The 19,734-nt window shown below is 40.7% G+C and overlaps 1 protein-coding gene across 2 annotated transcripts in view; it reads left to right on the top strand.

The window, feature by feature from the left end:
* The window catches only part of PLPP4 (phospholipid phosphatase 4), a 46,428-nt gene extending 37,039 nt beyond the window's left edge, over window positions 1–9,389 (top strand). Inside the window, exons 6-8 of one of the 2 annotated variants that reach the window (XM_063163099.1) lie at window positions 2,561–2,731; window positions 6,439–6,627; window positions 7,935–9,389. In XM_063163099.1, coding sequence (XP_063019169.1) covers window positions 2,561–2,731; window positions 6,439–6,627; window positions 7,935–7,945 — 371 coding nt within the window. In that variant the 3' untranslated portion in view covers window positions 7,946–9,389. Of the gene's footprint in view, window positions 1–2,560; window positions 2,732–6,438; window positions 6,628–7,934 lie in introns of those variants that run through there. The other variant, XM_063163100.1, reaches the window with a different exon arrangement.
* The last annotated feature ends 10,345 nt before the right edge of the window (window positions 9,390–19,734 follow it).

The following is a 19,734-nucleotide window of genomic DNA, read 5'->3' as shown; positions in this document are numbered from 1 at the left end:
TTTTTAAAAAAGAACATCACAGAAACAAACTTAACAATTGAGTCTATTGTATTTTTATTTATTCAAATAATGATAATGCATTTTAAAGAATTTTAACAAGCCATGACAGAACCTGTGGCTTTTCTCATGAGAGTTTTTCCTGAGTTCAGCAATTTGTGGCATCAGGATTTTGATTTGAGTTAGCTACGAAAATTGGTAAAAATATCTCGTTTCTTCATTCCTTTCTCCTCTTACAACATTTAAAATCAATAGTTTTTTGTGTCTGGAATTTGTATCAACATGTTTCTTGTGTTAACATTGTTTTAAATTAATTCAGACTGATTTTCTTCTGTTCATTTACAACAATGTCTCCAAAAAGGGCTGGTTGGTATTTTATATTGCTTTTTCCTTCTTTGTATAAAAAGAGTTTGATTTATTTTCTGGAAGAAGGCAGCTTAGAAGTGGTTTTGTATTGCTCTGCTGAATCTTTGGGATCTGTCCTCCTAATAACTTTTACTGGGACAGTAGGCAGGGTGTGACCCTTCAGGGCATGTGTGTATTTGCATTTCCTTCGTGCTGCAGTGATGTATGGACTCCAGCAGATATATTCTACTGATGGACCAATTCTTCAGTGTAAATATCACCTTCAGGCCCAGGATTCTTGAAGAGTGAATTGTTTTTCTTTATGTTCCTGACTGACATTTTCAAAACAGAGCCATCAGGCAAAGCTGCCCACATGGGGTGCACAGCAATTGAGCTGTCTTGAATTCTGCAGTTACTTCTATGATGGATATCCCACATCCCAGAGCATTTTGCTGTTAATTCTGTGGTTTTTGCTGCTGACTCTGCATGCACTGGGACTGTTGGGTCAAGCAGCTCTTTCTGGATTTGCACACTCCAGGGTAAGGGAAGTCAGTCTGAAATTCTGCAGTGTAAGGCTTCTCTGCACAATGGTAGTTTTACAGCCATGATATTAGTTTTATATTTATATATAAATATATAATAATTATATATATTATTAAATTAAATAATATATATTTAATATATTATTAGAGTATATTAGATATAGTACATTAGATATAGATATAGTATATATATATTAGATATATATATATATATATAGATAGATATACATTTAGAGAGAGTATATTAGATATATTTCTTTATATTAGATATATTTCTTTTCCCTTTTATATTAGGCATAGGTTCCCCTAGAGAAGTGTTTGTGACTCTCTTCTTTCTGCCTTTTAGTTAGAGGAACACATCCACCACCTAAGGCAAGATCAGCCTTTGTGTTTATTACAAATATAGATCCTGCTGAACTTCCATGTTCTTCCATGAGCAGCTCCTTCTGGAAATCTGGCAGACCCTGAAAAGAACCCCAAAAATTTGGGGGAAAAAGTCTTTTTAAAATATCACCAGATTCTCTTTAAAATCCTTTTAGGCACATCTGCTGCTGCTGGGCACCATGCTGACAATTGCTGATAAAATTGCCTGGTAAATGGTATTAATCCTAAATATGAGTCTGTGTGAACTGAACACCTACTTTATAGTTTGGGCAATGTTCCTTTAAGCCCTTTAAATTGCTGGGCATTGCAGATTGCCTGAAAATGAAACCACAAAGCCATTGATTCTTCTGCCTGGGAACGCTGCCTTCGGATTTCAGTTCACCTAAAAAATAATAACCTGAGGTGAAAAATAGAAATATGAAGACAAAAAAATAGAAATATGAAGACAAAAATATTTTTGGAGAGGGAAAGTTTTTGCTTCAGGATTGCATTTGATGTTGCATATCCGAGACAGATTTTATTTTGATTGCTCCATTTACTCATCTGGAAGATGAAATGATGCAAACAAGTCCTTTCCTTGTCCAGTGTCTCTCTGGAAGGTGTAAAAGCTGCAACAGGAAAGTTCAGGGCAGAAACTTGGTGCCTGAGTTCTCTTGTCACTGCCACTTGTGCATGTTCTATAGAAACTGGGTAATGGAATCTAAAAATCTCATTTAAATGTAATTCAATTACAGTGCAAACTGTCTGAATCCTTTTCTGCTTTGAACCTCAACATTTTAGAATAGGTCTAAAATCAGGAAAGATTTACTGAAGGTTGAAGCATGAAAAAGCTTTTGTGACTCAAGTTAAAAATTTGCTTAAATGTTTAATTTAGTGTCTGATGTATCCCCCAGAGGAAAAAGGTAAATTGCTGAAGGAAGAAAAAAATTAAATTTCTATGGGATAGGTGAATGTCTAGAGGCAACACAGTGTTTGCAGACATGTCAGATTATGTGAAAGCTGAGTGTATATATTAGAAAAAAAATCTAATTGCTTCTGAGTGTTCCCTTTCCTGGTTGCTTGTATGGCTCCATAGGTAACACCACTGCTGTGGAGAATACATGTAAGTCATGGATCTTGTTGGAGAATGTCTTTTCTCATTCACTTCCTCAAAAACGTGACTTTTTTTTAATGTTTGCAAGATCTTAACTGCTTTAATAAAAACAAAAAAAGAAAAAAAAAAGAAAAACCAACCAAGCAACCAAACCAGCACTAATTACAGTTCCCTGCAGTGATGTGCTTTGCTTTTCCAGTTGCATTTTCAGGCCTTGGCTTCACCACGTTCTACCTGGCTGGAAAGCTGCACTGCTTCACGGAGAGCGGCCGGGGGAAGAGTTGGAGGCTCTGTGCAGCCATCCTGCCCCTCTACTGTGCCATGATGATCGCCCTGTCGCGGATGTGTGACTACAAACACCACTGGCAAGGTCAGGCATGCACATGCCCCATTTTCCCATCTTTTTTTCCTGAGTTAGCCATGGATTTCTGTTGTAATGCGACACGAAATGAGCGACACTCCCACTTTGAGATGGTTAAGGTAAAAAAGGGGTAGTTTATTTCTGAACTCTGATATTTATAAGTGATTATGGATAGGAAGAAATTGCTACTTTTTTAACTACACTGGTCAAATTAACAGTTTATCAATTCTCTTTTCTTCTAGAAAGGAATGTAAAACAATTATTTTTATATGAAAAGTGCATGAGAAACTCTATTACAAAAATGTAAACATCAGAAGGTTTAGAAGAACTTCAGAAGAACAGGGTGACATATTTCTTTGATTTTTTCTGTTGTAGTACCTGGTGTGAGTTAAAGCACCATGCTGTGCTATAGATTTTCCTTGCTCCTGGGTTGATGCTGGGGCTTCCTAGCAAGGCTGGATTAGCTAGCAGTGACCTTCAGAGCTTCAGAACTCTGCCACAGCATCTTCTCCTCCCTCACAGCAGGAGTGCAACACCCATCAGGTCACTGCATCTGTCACTGTTGTCTCAGAGTCCTCCAAAGTTCTGTAACTGATAGAGGAGATTGTGCTACTTATCAATTACACACTCGTGTGACAATTCAGAAAACCCTGCCATCAATTATTTCTTTACCTTCTTTAGGGCCACCTTTGTAGCTTCCTTGCTTTAACTCTTGTCTTCTGCTAAGTAAACCAGCCTGTAATTACTTTTTCCCTATTTGCCCCTGTATTCCTATAAGAAATACCATGCATGGTGTTTCTGCTGCTGTTATGTAGGTCACCTTGGCTTTCTGTGGTATTGCTGGGACTGCACTGCTGGCCTTGCAAATTGAACTCCCCTGAAGGTCCTGAGTGCTCCTTTCAATTACCTGAAATTTCAGTTCCATACTGGTTCCATGCTGTTTCCTGTTTTCCAGCACTGTGGTGGGTTGACCCTGGCTGGACACCAGGTCTGTCACTCCCCTCCTCAGCTGGAATGATGAGAGAAAATGCAATGAAAGTTCATGAGTCGAGATAAGTTGGGGAGAGATCACTCTGTAGTTGCTGTCAAGGTGCCTGGAGCAGCTCCTGCCCCTCCTTCCTCACTGACCTGGGTGTCAGCAGGGCTGTTTCTCTCACATCTTCTCACTCTTCTCTCCAGCTGCTATTTCAGTTGTCCAGATTTTTTTTCCAGTTTTTTACATCTGTTATCCCAGAGGTGCTCCCACATCCCTGCTGTGCCCAGCCTTGGCCAGTGGCAGACCCATCCTGGGGCTGCCTGGGGCTGGCCCTGTTGCACATGGAGAAGATTCTCACAGAACCCACCCCTGCAGCTCCCTCTGCTACCAAAACCTGGCCCCAAATCCCAGCACAAAGACACAGCATTCTGTTGGTTCCTCATATAATTTCAATTAATTTTCTTGCATTGCTCTCTCCTTCCAAGCACCTTCTCATCTCACCCAGCACCAGAACCAATCTCAGCCACGCTTTCCCTCACCCTGCTGTGCTCCTGCAGCTGCTTCATCACCAGCCATTAGCCTTGACACATTCTCTGAGGAGCCTCCTGCTTTCCAGCAGAGCCTTGTCTTGTTTCAGGAGCCATTTCTCCTTTTCTCAGTCACCCTGGGGCTGGGGAGAGCCTCCAGCACAAACCTGCTGAGCATGAGCTGCTGCTTCACCAGGCTGGCAGGAGGCACACAAAACACCTGGCCTGAGATCCCTGTTAGAGAGAAAAGGAGGAGTGGGAAGAAATGTGGAGGGTACAGGTTTGGAACAGGTGTTTGCAGTGTGAACTGTGCCTTGCCAGAATTATGGATGGGCTGAAAGGTGGGCAGGTGATGGAGGTGTGCTCTGTGCATGGTGGAGGAACACTGCACCCAGGGTTGGGACTCAGCTCATCACAGCTGCTCCTGTTCTGCCTTTGAATTTTAAGGAGATGGAGCTGCAAACTTGTGGGAATAAATTACACAGGACTCCATTTTCTTCATGGTTCAAAAAGGCCCATTCTGTATCCACATAATTCATTTTTATACAGATTTACAGACTTTGTGTGGGTCTCTAATTGGTTAGGAGTTGTCTTGCCAATTACCTTTATTGGTTACTAACAAGTTGTTATTCTGCATTGATTGGTCACAAACTCTCAGTGTCTACATGCTGAGAAGTTGGTTGTGAAAGATAATTTTCATTTTTCTGTCTAACAGTGTAAAAACTGTTTATGCAGGTGCAAGTTATCTGAGAATAGCACCTAACACAGGTTTATAGAAAATTAATCTTGTCACAATAACTAAGTTTTTTACACTTGATTGATGCTGTACAGTGAAAATTCTTGCTCTCAGTACCTTTAATACCATTGTAGTTTGGTAGAGCCAGGCTGATTAAATCAGTCAGCTTCTAGTGTGGGTAGGATAAGTTACTGTCTGCACACAATCACCTTTTAAATTCCTGTTTGAGCCCCTGTTACATCAATTTGTGATAGATTCATTTTGTCCTTTTGTGTGGAGGAAGAGAACATAGGAATAGAAGGCATCTCCTGGGTCATTCCATGTAGTCCTGTTCCTCAAATGTGACTTACAGTCACATTTCTTAAGTTTATCTACCTCACTATTAAATTTTTCAGGTTTTCTTGCTCCAGCCATTCCTGATAAAAGGCATCTCACTTCTCTAAGGATTACAAACCATCTATTATGCATTGAAAATTGAACTACATGGCCTTTGTTCTGATAAAAATCACAATGCCAAACCAGGGTATTTAATCTGTATTTAAGGACTTTAGACAAAAATAATTTGTATTGATTTACCTTTCTTTGCCAGTAAACCAAATGATTCACTATTTTAATTACACTTTGGGTTTTTTGAAATTAAAATAATGGAAACACAGGTGTACACAGATGATATGGAGCTGTATCAGTCTTGTTGAAATAAAATGTGTTGTCAGGTCATTTTAACCAGTTCCTTTTGCCTCACTTCATTATTCTTCATGGTAAATCTGAGGCTTTCACAGAGGGTGTATGTCCACTGAAATTTTTCTCTTGTTGACTGTAAATGAAACACAAGATGAGGTGAGTATTTTAGTGAGGTGAGTATTTTCTGGTAATTATAATAACCAGAAACAGAAGGAATCCTCTATAGAAAATTTTAAATTGCCTTAGTGTGAGAGCTGCAAATATCTCATCCAATAGTCTTAATTACCTTACTTTATTTTCTGATAGGAGTATGGGATAGTAAAAAACATCAAAGAAAGATATTCAAGAGGTGTTAAATCAGTTAACAGGCATGGTTAGTCTTTGACCTTTCAGATGCTTTTGGTAAGAATTCATCCAGCTTGAGATTGTTCTTGGCAGTCTGCTTTTTTAACTGGGTGAAGATCCATGGGTTGCCCACCCACAAGTGGTCAGCTGTGATCTGAAACATCAGGAGTGTTTGATACCTCATGGAGGCCATTCTATTCCCAGTGTTCATCTCCCAAAGCTGAGCCAACCATCTACACTTTGGGTGTTCAAAATATTGCACAAGTCCTCAAGGATGGATTTTATGTGTCCAGTGTGGTATTTGGTTCCAGATTTTTTAGGAAAATTCAAAATCCGTATTTTCTGTGTTAAACACTTTCACATCAACCAAATGTCTTTTATTTGCAGTTTTCACTCTTGTCTGCCCTTCCTCTTGTAATGTGCTTCTGGTTTTGTTGCTTTTTTCCTGCAGATGCTTTTGTTGGAGGGGTGATTGGCCTCATTTTTGCTTATATTTGCTACAGACAGCACTACCCTCCTTTGGGCAATACAGCCTGTCACAAATCTTATGTCAGCCTGCTGGATCAGAACTCAGTGAAGAAAGAAGAGAGACCCACAGCAGACAATGCCACTGGGCTGCCTCTGGAGGGAATCACTGAAGGTCCCGTATGACTTTGAGAAATGTGCAGAATGAACTTTTAGCCTTCTCACATTTCCTCCAAACTGGTCTCTTAACAGTGGTTCTTAATGTACATTTTTTTCTTTTGTTTCTTTCCTTTTTATAAAGGGAATTTAAATATTTTATTTTTAATGCCATGGCACCATCCTAGTTTTAAAGCTAAATTTTCAGTTCTTACTGACTTGCTGAATTATCTGTTTTCAGTCTACTGCAAGCAGGCAGAACTACTCAAGGGAAGGGGAAAGCACATTATTTAAAAGAATCTCGTGAGGAGAATGGTTAAGAGAGTAATTTAGAGATCTGGTTGAGCATATACTAGATCTGGAAACAGATTTTCTGAAGTACTGAGCATCTTCTACAAAGTTCCGGTCATCTTCAGCACTCATTGATTTTGATGGGTGGCGAGTACACAGAGCACTTTTCATCAGGTGTTCAACATCTGTAATTTGATAATTTAGGACATCATCCTTATGTTTATCTTGCTGCCTTCTGACATTAACAAAAATCTCCACATGCTGGTGGAACTTTGTATTAATTATCAAGTTTTGCCAAGGTCTTCTGAGCTACTAATGACCAAGAGGTTGAAAGGTGTGGCTGGTGAAGTGCTTGTGAGAGGCAAGCCTTGTGCATTAGTAGTTCCACAGGATGATTCTCACCTTCAAGAAGCTCCATGCTGTTAAAATTGCCAACTAAGAGCAACATACAGGATGGATTAGAAACTTGGTATTGACCATCAGCAATTTTTGAGAACTCTTGCAGTGTTTACCATCAAAACAAATTTGAAAGAAAACACCATTGCATTTAACAAGCTGAACAGATGTTTAAAACCCCCTAAAGCTGGGAGGACAAAGAAACACAAAGTTTTCTGTGGATCTCGTTGTGCCATGTTCATTCTTGTGTAGTGACTCACTGCAGCATTGGTGACCTGAGGAAATGCAAAGATTCTCATTCGTGACTTTGGGCACACAACCACAAATGCCTGTGGTGGTTTCCAGCACTGTAACATTCCCAGAGGAAGGCTGGAGACAGTTTTCCACCAATCCCATCCCACATTTTCAGCCCACCATGCTCTTGGGCATGGTGCTTGCCAAGGTTGGTACCTGAATTGGAACTCACCAGAATCAAACCACTGTTGGTATGGGGAAGTTTAACAAGTGTGTGACCGAAGTTAATTTATTCTCAGTAGGATTCTGTTTGTTAGGAATGCACTATGCAGTATACATCCCGTTCCTGTGAGATGATGTACCTTTGGATGGCAGAATGTCAGATTCCAGGTTTTTTCTCCTTAGGTATCCTGTGAAAAATCCAGGCAAAATATTCCAGACCACACCTTGGCATTTGAACATTTCTTGGAGCAATCAAGATAATGTTGATCAACGACCACAATTACGGTGCTTCAGACTGGAGGAGACTGCTGCCATGATTATAATTTCTGTGTTCCTGTTGGAATATGCATCAGCCTCGTAGACATTTTGTGATTCAAACAGCTCAATGTCTTTATGTAAGGCTTGCCATTTATTTTCCTCAAAGCAAAGCTTTGTAGATTTTTTTTTTTTTTGAGAAGAGCTGCTTCCTGATTGGCAACACTTGAATTTTTATAAAAAGCAAGTAAATTAGGGTCCCCTTAAAAATAAACCTAATAACTGTGTACAAGAGGATGCAACCTTGCTGTGTATAAATTTATATGATATTTGGAAATGGCTATAAATAGGAAGTGACATTAAGGAACAGAAGGTAACAGGAGTGAACCCGGGAGGTTCTGTAGAAATCAGAAAAAAGCAAAGCTGGTACAGTTTAACTGAGCCAGAGGGAGGATGCTTCACTTACAGAATTCTGAGCTCTACAGCAGAGGCAGTTGAACTTAGCTGTGGTTTTCCTGGTGAATATACAGTAATTCACACTACCAGCATCAGCAAAGCAAAATTACTTGTTATTTGCACTGGATTTGACAGAACACTCCTCTGGTGTGGTTGAGATCTTATTCTAGAAATCCACAGAGTTCAATGGAGGTTTAATCTTCCTATGAAGTTTTTAAACCGCCCTACAGAATTCTGTAACAAATATAGTTTTCTATTACTTCATGTGGGAGGATTACTGAGAGCCCCAGAGCCAGGGTGAGGCTTAGCCATCAGCTCTTTCTTTCAGCAGGAACCCTAGTCTTCCAGGTTATATGCAAATGTTAAAAAAAGAATAAATCTTCAATCAAAATTAGAAGTTTAATACTGATGCATAGAGCATTTTGCATGTTTTTATATAGATCTGGCTTATTCTCAAAATGGAGTGGGGCCTTCTAACTGTGCTGTACACATTCTCAGCTTTTTAATGGCTTTTGGTACAGATAGGCTGTCTTTGGGAGGAGGAAAATCTCTTCCAGCCCTCAAGTGAGTAGTGGCTGCTAAAGGATTGGAACATGAAGTGTAATACAGCATAAAACCTGAAATTGCAGGAGTAACTGGTGATCTCAGAAAAGCAGTAAAGAATAACACATTTTAATGGGAATAATTCAATCGAGAGTCATAAAGGAGACAATGTAAAAGGTTTGATTAAAATGTAATTAAAATTATGAAAGACTTAATGGAATGAAACTCGTGGAGGGATCTGTAGGTGCCACAATCAGCAGTGCAAAGTCAGCATAGGGAAGGCATTTTTGTGGATCAATGTGTTTTACTCTCATGCTTTCTCAATGTGAAGGAAATGTAATGTTGTAATGCACCAATAAAACAACACATGAATGTGGGTTTGTACATCTGTGTGTTATCATTTTTTTTTGAGAAGAATATAATTTAGCAAGTTATTGTCATTAATAACCCATGTAGAGCATCACACAAAAAAAAAAAGCCCTAAAGAAACAATGTTACTGATAAAAAGTCATTACTGATGATGTTAAAATGGAACAGCCTCCCTCCTTTAACCAAAGTAATGTTATTCAGCTTTCCTCCAGGCAAAGGTACAGTGTAAGACTGCAAGGCTGAAATTCTGCAATTGTTACCCAGCTAAACCCAACAGATCCCATCCCCTGGTCCCATTCCACATCCCAAAGAACCCTGCAAGTGCCATATTTAATAACAAACGTGGTCAGGCTAGAACAGGAGGACAATATTGAATCAAACACAGCAGGGATATCCTGAAACCACGAGACTGGCAACCAGCAAAATGTCCCCACAGTGACTGCAAATCTCAGGCTCTGGGTTGGGAATAGAGCATTTGTGCTGATTCATTCAGATTTTGTTGCTTTTTCTAATTTGACCCTCTATTTTTTTACCCTGTGCATAGAAACACTTATTTCTATTTAATGTGAAAAGAGAACCTCATTTTCCTTCTGTATATCCACAGCAAAAAGTACTGTGGATTGGGGTGAAAAAAAACCCCAAACCTAAGAAAAAACCATGTTTTTGTTTTGTAGTACTAAAATTCTAATGACTTTGGGAGAACTGCTCTGGATCAATGAGTAGATCACATCCTGGAGGTGGAATAAAGCCTTTACATAGGTTTTTTGTCTTAAAATTGCTAAGCAGGATCATGTTGTTGGACAATTAGGAGCAGCACCCACAGGCATTATCTGAAACCAAATTTCTTATTGCTCTTACCCATCTTTACAAGATAAATTGTCTCACCTGCTATCCCAGAGTACACTCCACACTCATCTGATAAGCAGAATGCCTACATTGCTGTCCTAAGAGGCTAAAATTAAATTAGAAGTTTCCACTGGGATGCACCCAGTTTAATTCAGTTTATTATACAGAGAATTCCTGTTCTACAGGTGTGCAAATTACTCCCTGCTCAGGAACTTGCCCAGAACAGAGAAAAAACATTGTCATTTTGCCATTGAATTAAAATTTGCTCATATATACATATATATAAAACTCATATCATATATAAAATCAAAATTACAAGACTGGATAGGTAACTCCGAATGCATTGAATTAACTGAGATTCTTTTGCAGATGCTACAGGATTTTTGTTGAAACTTGTAGAAATAACAACAAAAAAAGAAAAAGCATTCAAACTGGTCCAAACTTTGAACCCAGATAACTGTAATAAAAACATCTGAGCTGCAACAGATGTATGCTGAACTCACAGAAGTGAAGATCTGCCCATTATTATTTTCTGAAAAAAACCTTTTCAAAGGGAAAAGCCAGAGGCATTTGGGATAACCCACATTACATAATCTGAGTAGTAAGGTAGGAATGGGGTGTGAAATAGAAAATCCTCTCTCAGTGCTTTGGCTGGGTGAAAACAGCAGAGAGATGCATTCAGCCAGTTTAGGAGAACTGCAGAAAGTCAAGCAACACAACTGAAGCAGCTCCAGGAACCTTAAACCTTTGGACTGAGTCTCTCTGTTAGTTTGCCAAAAAAGCTCTTAATTTCACTGGCAGATTTGCAGCAGCCCTGCATTATTGTACTAGATTTTTAACATGGTCTGAAACAAGTTTATTCCTAGGAGTAGATGGGGCACAAGGACACTGGTTTTTATAACAGTGATAATCTCTGGCTTCCTTTTATTTGGCCTCTTGTTCACTGGTGTAATTGTGCTTTTTAATTCCAACCCACAGCACTGTGCCCTCTGAGCTCCTTTGGGTCCCTGGCTCTTTCCATCTGCAGAGCAGCTTCTCTCCTGGTGATGAGAAGGGGAAGAGAATTGATGGTGACATGTGCACACCTTCTGGATGGTGTCTGTCTGCCTTCCTTTTCATCTTAATTAGATTACCAAGTCTAATTAATGCACTTCTATATAAGCAACATTCACCCAGAGGACAGAGTGCAGCTCCAAAAAGGACAAGATGAAATTGCAGAGTTGCCCAACTGAATCCAGACAAGCTCCAGCCAGAGAGCTCAGGTTGCCATTGTCCAATACACAGAACTTCTCACTTTTTAAGCCAAAGGGCATCTAAGGAATTTTAAGGCTTTTACAGCTCCTAGTTGTGTTTTTTTTGGGTCCCCCATCATGGGGAGGAAATGATGAATCTGACTCCATGTTCTTAGAAGGCTGATTTATTATGATATGATATGATATGATATATGATACTATACTAAACTGTACTAAAAATTAGAGAAAGGATATTTACAGAAGGCTTAACAAGATAATTAAAAACTGGTGACCCTCTCCAGAGTCCTGACACAGTTGGACCATGATTGGTCATTAAGTTAAAACAATTCACATGAAACCAATTAAACAACCACCTGCTGGATAAACAATCTCCAAACACATTCCAAAGCAGCAAAACACAGGAGAAGCAAATGAGATAATATTTTTTTTCATTTTTCTCTGAGGCTTCTCAGCTTCCCAGGAGAAGAATCCTGGGCAAGGGGATTTTTCCAGAAAATATGACAGTGACACTTAGTGTTGCAGTGAGAAAGGGCAGTCAGTAAAGGGAAGTTTCCAAATGCATTTTCACTCCTGATTTCAAGTGAATTCTCCCCCTGATTCACAGCTGGAGCAAAAGCAGATTTCTGTTTTTCCCATTTTTCAGGTTGTAGGCAGAGCACACTCACACCTGATCTGGGAGGGACTGGTGAGTGCCCTGTCACACTTCTGGTTTGGAGACAACAACTCAAAAAATCCTGGCTGGCATTACTCTCAGTGACCTGACACCATTCAGACTGAGAGAGAAGAGCTGCTAATTAAGGTCCAAGCCCATCACATAATTGCTGGAAGAGATCTCAGCCAAGGAAAGTTTGATTTATTGGTTCCAACAGGCTTGCCCAGTGCCCCTTGCTGGACACACAGAGGAGGTGGCTCTGAAGGCTCCCAAGAGGCAGATTATTGTCAAAAATCTCCTTGAGCTTTTTATTAATTGTTTTTGTGTCTGTCAGTGTTATTAGGAGAAAGGAATTCCCACTCTATTGAGGGTGATATTTACAAATCATTGATTGCTACTCAACAGACTGCTGAAAAATATCTCCTTTACCAGGCAGGCTGAATACACAATTCTGTTCTGTTAGTCTATATTCTGTTCACATCAGCCCTTATCAGCATCACAGAGCATTTGTGCATAGAAAAACCCATTTCATCTTCATTCCCAGCCCAACAGGTTGAAGCCACAATGAAAGTTTCAGATGTGGGCTCCTGCTGAAACCAATATAACACAGTAAAAAAGGAAGGAGAAAAGAATATTACAGCAATGTCACAGTGTCACTGTAATCTAAGAGGTGTAAAACTTGTTCATGGAGTGAATGTGATGGGATTCATATCTGCAGCATTGTTCAACAAAGATAAAGCAGCTTAAACATCCTCTATCACTGAGTGTGGAAAAGACTGGAGCTGGCTTCCTCAAACAAATCATTGCACAGGGGAAAGGGAGAAAGATCCTATTTCTGAGGCTTGTTTGGGAAATAGGAGTTCCATTTCATAAAGGCTGATTAATATTTTTAATTTCTTGTGTTAATAAAACTCATAAGTTTAAGAATATGCTGATGGAAAAATCTCTTGTTACATCTCAGTGTATAAAAACTTTTGCCAGCCTGTGGGAGAATGATTGCCAGTACAATTTTGCATCCACCCTTGCTCTTTTGAAGCTTCCAACCTTCTCATGTGAAGAAATGCCCAAAGAAACAGGGCTATTATTGAGTGGGTGAATTGCTCCTTCCTAATTTGCTCCTTTCCTAATTCCATTCTGGTCTGAATGACCTCCCTTGGAATTTCAGTGCAACAGCTCTGCTTCTCTGAATTATCCTGATGGGAAATAGTTCCATTTTGATTTTTGACCAGTTTATTTTCAGCATCAGCTGAAGTCTCCTTGTTTTAAACACTGAAAGGAAACTCCTGTGATCCCAAAAGGGGTGAGCACAGCTGATCTAATTTCAGGCTAATGGAGAACAAGGATTATCACACAAAAACCCAGCCCCTGCAGCAACATTTTGGGTGAGAGCTGGCAGGGGAGGCACAGAGAGCTCCTGGAAGAGATGCCACAGGAATTCATTATCAGTAAGTGGATTTACATTTTCCATGAAGTGATGAAAGCAGCCTCTGCTGTATTTGGGATTTCCCAAAGTAAATGGCAATAAATCAGTTGTGAGTGCATTCTAGCTGGGAGTTTCTGAAGTTTAAGTACTACAAGATTTAGTGTGGAGAAGCTGTGCAGCAGCTTCTGTGCTATGGCTAAAGAGTGGAGCAGAAATATTGACCTTGTTTCTGTATGGCCCTTATTTTAACAGAGGTTTCTGCAGCAGGTGATAATGCAGAATTATCACATAAGAAACTTTTTCAACTTTTTTTTTTTTCTTCAAACCAGTGCTTGTGATCTCCTATCTGCCATTAAAAAGAGCTAGCTTTCAACACAAGGTATACTGGCTTATAACCAATCAATATTATTAATCTCTTCCATCCTTACTTTTGAAGAAGCCAACTGGGTTTTTGAACATATATTTATTTAACACTTTCAGTATTTAATACTGACATTTCTCAGGAGTTATAAAGAGCTGTAATGCAAATAAATACATGTTTAGCCATAATGTATTATTTCAAGTAGTGTAACTTTTCCTCTTTGCAGAAATAAAGAGGAAAAGTTACACTACTTCTGCTGCCACATTTCTGTAATACTCCAGTGGTGAGAGCATGGTTAAATGAGTTTAATGGCACTGGTAATGGCTGTGCAATAAGGAGCATTTACAAAGCTGTAAATGCAGCTACAAAGAGCAGTGCTTACAAGGTAAATCATAGCAGGAATGCCTCGTTGGGCTGTGATAATGCACTAAATAGCCAGAGTCTGTGCAACAATTAATATTGCTGTGCAGAATTCTGCACGATCTGCAGCCCCCTCCAAACCTGGGGAGGTAAATCCTACATGAGGGGCTGAGTTTGCTTTCCTCTGCTCTGTCCTTGCTGATATTCACCCAGGTACATCAGCATCATGAAGAATTTGTTTAAACACCAGAACTAACAGGTGCAATAGGATCTAAAACCATCCCCTGATGTGAATTTCAATGGCTTTGCTGAGAGAGAGTGGGACAAAAATACATTTTGTTGTCAGCTGAAGTAGACTAAAAGCTTTTCTGTCACTTCCCTGTCCTGATGTATTTTCACTTAGCCTCAAAGCGAGGCAAGAGGTGTAATTGAGTCTCTGGGTTTGTTAAAGGAATAAAGGTTAGGTCCAAAGGGGGCAGCTAATCACACAATGCTCAGGGAAGTAGAGACAGATTCACAGGCACTTCTCTCTTCTGTCCCTGCCCCCAGTGCAGCATCACAGCTCACATTTTATGGTCCAGTGATGTGCTTTCAGGAAACACCCCCTGCTTTTCTTCACAATAAATTGTGTGTTTGTGTTTTGAGTCATTTCTAAACCCTTGCATTAGTGCCCCCAGGAACTTCTGTGAGCAAGGGCTATGACACAGGAAAAGGAAAAAGCTGAGCTTTTAGGTGTGAGGTTTTAAAAATGTTCTCTCAGTATCTGCAGTGTGCAGTGATTGCTCTCTGTTATTAAACAGAGATCCCCCAAGGTGATTATTTGAGAGAGACAGATTGTCCTGCGAGCTCCAACTATTTCAGTTCGATGATGGTTTCTTTTTTTTGCTTTCAGCAGTGCAGGGCACACAGCTGAGCAGCTCGGGGTCTACCCAGAGACCTGGAACTGCCTCCTGTCAGTGGGGTCTGAGCCAGGTTTCTGTCAACATCAGCCCTTAAATGAGGCTTAGGGGCTTTGGGCTTTTTTATAACCAACACACAACTCTGCACTTGGATTACTCTAGAGGAAGTTTTAAACCTACAGCTGCAAGTGAATCCCTGATTAGGACAAATGCAGATATCTGCCTACAAACCTGACAATGAGAAGTTTATATTAAAATTAATGTGGTGATTAGGAAAAAGAGCTTCCTTTGCTCAATGCTGAAATCAGTGGAGGCCAAATCAAGTTGGGGGATCCTGGCATTAATACTGTGCATTATTTTCTGTGAATTTGTCTGTGGGAAGGTGAGCTGGCAGGCATGACAGAGCTCCTAAAAACATCAGCATAAATGCAAAATAGTTCTTTACGTGAGATAAACTTGCCTGAAGTCCAAAAGTGGGTCAGTCAAATTGTTCCATTTCAACAAATCTTAATGTCAATTATTCAGACTGGTACTCAAGGTCTGACACAGGCTTTCACTGTTTCCTGCTGTCCAGTAAATGCAGGTGGGGGATGGATTTTCATCTGGGCTGGACATGCCTTGAATCACCTTTATTACCTATGAGGGATATTTTTTCTGATGTTTATTGATTCTTGATGCCATCCAAAAGACATGAAAAGGCTTGAGGGATGAAAGCAGCTCTCATCTTTCCTTTCACTCTTCTGGCATTAAACACCAACAGGCAGGAGCTGGTTTTTGGTCCATTCTTTGTTTAATTATTTGTTTAAATGAGTCCAGTGAAAACACCTCCCTCTTTCCAATGGTGTGTTCTAAGGAAAATATTTTTGTCATGCTGGATGAGTGGCAGCATTTCACAAAATATTTGCATGAATATCATCAGCTTAGAGAGCATTTGTTTGCACTGAGCATTACAGAACTATCCCTGGGATCCTCTCTGGGCATTCAGGGAAGTATCTCCCATCCCAAGGGAAAGATTATTTCTATCTATTATTAATTTTTATCTATTATTATTATCATTATTATTTTCTCTATTATTAGTTTTATCTAATTTTTTTACGTTTTTAATCTATTTTTTATCATTCGATATTATTTTATATATTTAATATTTATTTATTATTTTATATATTTAATATTTATTTATTATTTTATCTATTACCTTATTATTTTTATCTCTCATTTCCCTGCGTGCAGCAGTGGTTAGAGACCTGCCCTGCCTCAATACAAGCAGGAAAGGCTGTGCTGACATTTTTCCCTCCCTCTGGCCTTGATCTGAAGTCATTCATTAATTTAAATCACTTCTGGAAGAACACCTTTAATTTTTCCAGCTTCATGCCTCCTAGCAGAAAAACATCTCTAAACTCTTTTATTGATGTATTTGGGAGCTTCTCATTTGTGGATGCTCCAGGACAAGAACATCTGGAAAGCTGCAGACAATGGCACTAATAAATTATCCTGCAAACTTTTTCCATCCCTCAAACCATGCAGGCTGAGTTTGGGCTGCTCATTTGCAAATGAGTCTGTCTCTGCCTGGCTGGATGGATGTCCTGTAATGAATCCCTGGCTCCCAGCTCCAGGCCATTGAGGATATGGTGGTGCTTCTTTTTTGTGTCTCTAGCTGCTGGCCAAAATTAAAATCAGGGCAATGTGTAAAGTACAATCGTGTTGTACAATGTGACTGCAGCAGGAAATCTGACCCTGGACCTGTGAAATACCTGGCAAAGCCTAAAATGAAGAGAAAATAAAATAAACCACCAGGAACCAAGGCAGTGCAGAATGGAAGTACCTGGCCAAGTACCTCTGCACTAGAAATGAGGCATCTCTGATTTATTTTTTCTTCTATATTAAATTTCATAGAACCAAGCCATTTGGTTCCAATGGAACCAAATGTTCTACTTCTCCACTCAACCCTTGCAGGTGACATCAGTATTTCTCAGGTGACCACCAGAACAGAATGTTTTAAAGGGAATATTACCTCATAAAACCAAAATTAATCGCTCAAAGACTGACATTTTCATGGCAGCACATTTTGTAGCCTGCTTATGTGAGTTCTCACCAAGAAAGCCTGAATGGTGCTATGAAAACAGATCATTGCTGTGTCTCTGGAGAGGGAAGGGGTGGCAAAATGAAGATCCTGAGGAGCCTGGACCCTCCTGGACAGGCTGGGCACAGACATCTGTGCTTGAGGGGGCTCTGCCTCCTGGGCAGCAAAAGCACCAGATGGGTTTGGGCAGCAGCTGTAAATTTTGGCTTCCTAAGTGGTGCTTCTGTACCTCTGGAGATTTAACTAACAGTTAATGTACAATCAGCTTTTATTTCCTCTACATTAATTTGGCCTGAATTATCCAGCATAGATTACATACTGAAAATTAAGTCCCCAGAGTGATAAGTCTGGAAACACCCAAGAGAGAAAATCCATCAATTACTTGGGAAAGTTGGCTAAGCAACCAACATTAATATTTACTGGTGAATTTTAATGATCAGTGGCAGAGCAATCACTGTAATAGAGCAGCTCTTGCATTCCAGAGCAGCTTAAGCAGCCCCTCAGCTCACTTATTGCTGTCAGTCCTGTGTTGAGCAGGCTTGTACTGGATTTATGGAGGAAATTCCTCCCTGTGAGGGTGGCAGGCCCTGGCACAGGTGCCCAGAGCAGCTGTGGCTGCCCCTGGATCCCTGGCAGTGCCCAAGGCCAGGTTGGACACCGGGGCTTGGAGCAGCCTGGGACAGTGGGAGGTGTCCCTGCCATGGCAGGGGTGGCACTGGGTGGGAGTTAAGGTCCCTTGTCACAGACACATTTTCTGAAAAATCCTTTCCTTAGGATTTTTTCTCCTGAGAAGCTGAGAGGCCTCAGGAACAAAGTGTAAACGTTGATTATCTGCTGCTGTGGAATGCAACAGGTGCATCTGGGATTGGTGTCGTGTGGTTGTTTCTCATTAATGGCCAATCACAGTCAGCTGGCTCAGACTCTCTGGTCAGTCACAAGATTTTATTATCATTCTTTTTATTCCTTTCAAGCCTTCTGATGAAATCCTTTCTTCTATTCTTTTAGTGTAGTTTTAGTATGTAATTTTCTTTTAATATATACCATAAAATAACAAATCAGCCTTCTGAAACATGGAGTCAACCTTCCCATCTCTTCCCTCTCCTGGGACCCCTGGGAACGCCACCACAGTCCCTCCCAACCCAAACCATCCTGTGGCTCTGTCAGCCCCCAGAGCTGCTCCCTGGAGCTCCTGCAGGGCTCAGCCCCCTCAGCTCTGCCTCCAGGGGCTCCCTGAGGCGCCAGCACGGGAGGGGACAGCTGCCCATGCCAGCACAGGAGGGGACAGCTGCCCATGCCAGCACAGGAGGGGACAGCTGCCCATGCCAGCACTGGAGGGGACAGCTGCCCATGCCAGCGCAGGAGGGGACAGCTGCCCATGCCAGCACAGGAGGGGACAGCTGCCCATGCCAGCACGGGAGGGGACAGCTGCCCATGCCAGCGCAGGAGGGGACAGCTGCCCATGCCAGCGCAGGAGGGGACAGCTGCCCATGCCAGCACAGGAGGGGACAGCTGCCCATGCCAGCGCAGGAGGGGACAGCTGCTCCTGCTGCTGTGTGTGCATGGGGCAGAGAGCAAGCCCCAGCTCCTCTCTGGGCACTGAGGCTGCCCTCAGCTCTGAAAGGAGCTGCAGTGCTGCCCCAAGAGCATTTTGACACCAGCCAAGAGATTTTCCATCACTGCTAAAGCCCAACAGCTCAAGCATTTCCCAAAGCTGCTCTTCCCAGCTTTTTACATTATTGGAGTACATGTCTCCTGCCTGCTCTTATACCATCTGCCCCTTTCCTTTCTGGGGCACCAAGCACAGCTCAAAATAGAGACTATGAATGCAATATTTTTTAAAATTATTTTTAGGGACACCATCCATAACCCCAGTATAGCAGATGCAGGTGCTCCCCCAGCCAGGCAATAATGAGCTTTGACTCCATGATTCAGGAACACTGAACAATTGCTTTATTTAGCTACGTTATATTACACTAATGCTATACTAAATTACACACTAAACAAAAACTATATTAAAGAATACTATATTAAAGAAAGAGATGCCCATGACTGTCTGAGACTGTCTGGGAGGAGGAAAATCTCTTCCAGCCCTCAAGTGAGTAGTGGCTGCTAAAGGATTGGAACATGAAGTGTAATACAGCATAAAACCTGAAATTGCAGGAGTAATTGGTGATCTCAGAAAAGCAGTAAAGAATAACACATTTTAATGGGAATAATTCAATCGAGAGTTACAAAGGAGACAATGTAAAAGGTTTGATTAAAATGTAATTAAAATTATGAAAGACTTAATGGAATGAAACTTGTGGAGGGATCTGTAGGTGCCACAATCAGCAGTGCAAAGTCAGCATAGGGAAGGCATTTTTGTGGATCAATGTGTTTTACTCTCATGCTTTCTCAATGTGAAGGAAATGTAATGTTGTAATGCGCCAATAAAACAACACATGATTTTGACCCATTCAAAAGGAATCAAAACAACTTTCACCACT

This window comes from Melospiza melodia, chromosome 9 (genome assembly GCF_035770615.1).
Source record: "Melospiza melodia melodia isolate bMelMel2 chromosome 9, bMelMel2.pri, whole genome shotgun sequence".
NCBI lineage: Eukaryota > Metazoa > Chordata > Aves > Passeriformes > Passerellidae > Melospiza > Melospiza melodia.
This window is presented reverse-complemented; position numbering and strand designations above follow the sequence as displayed.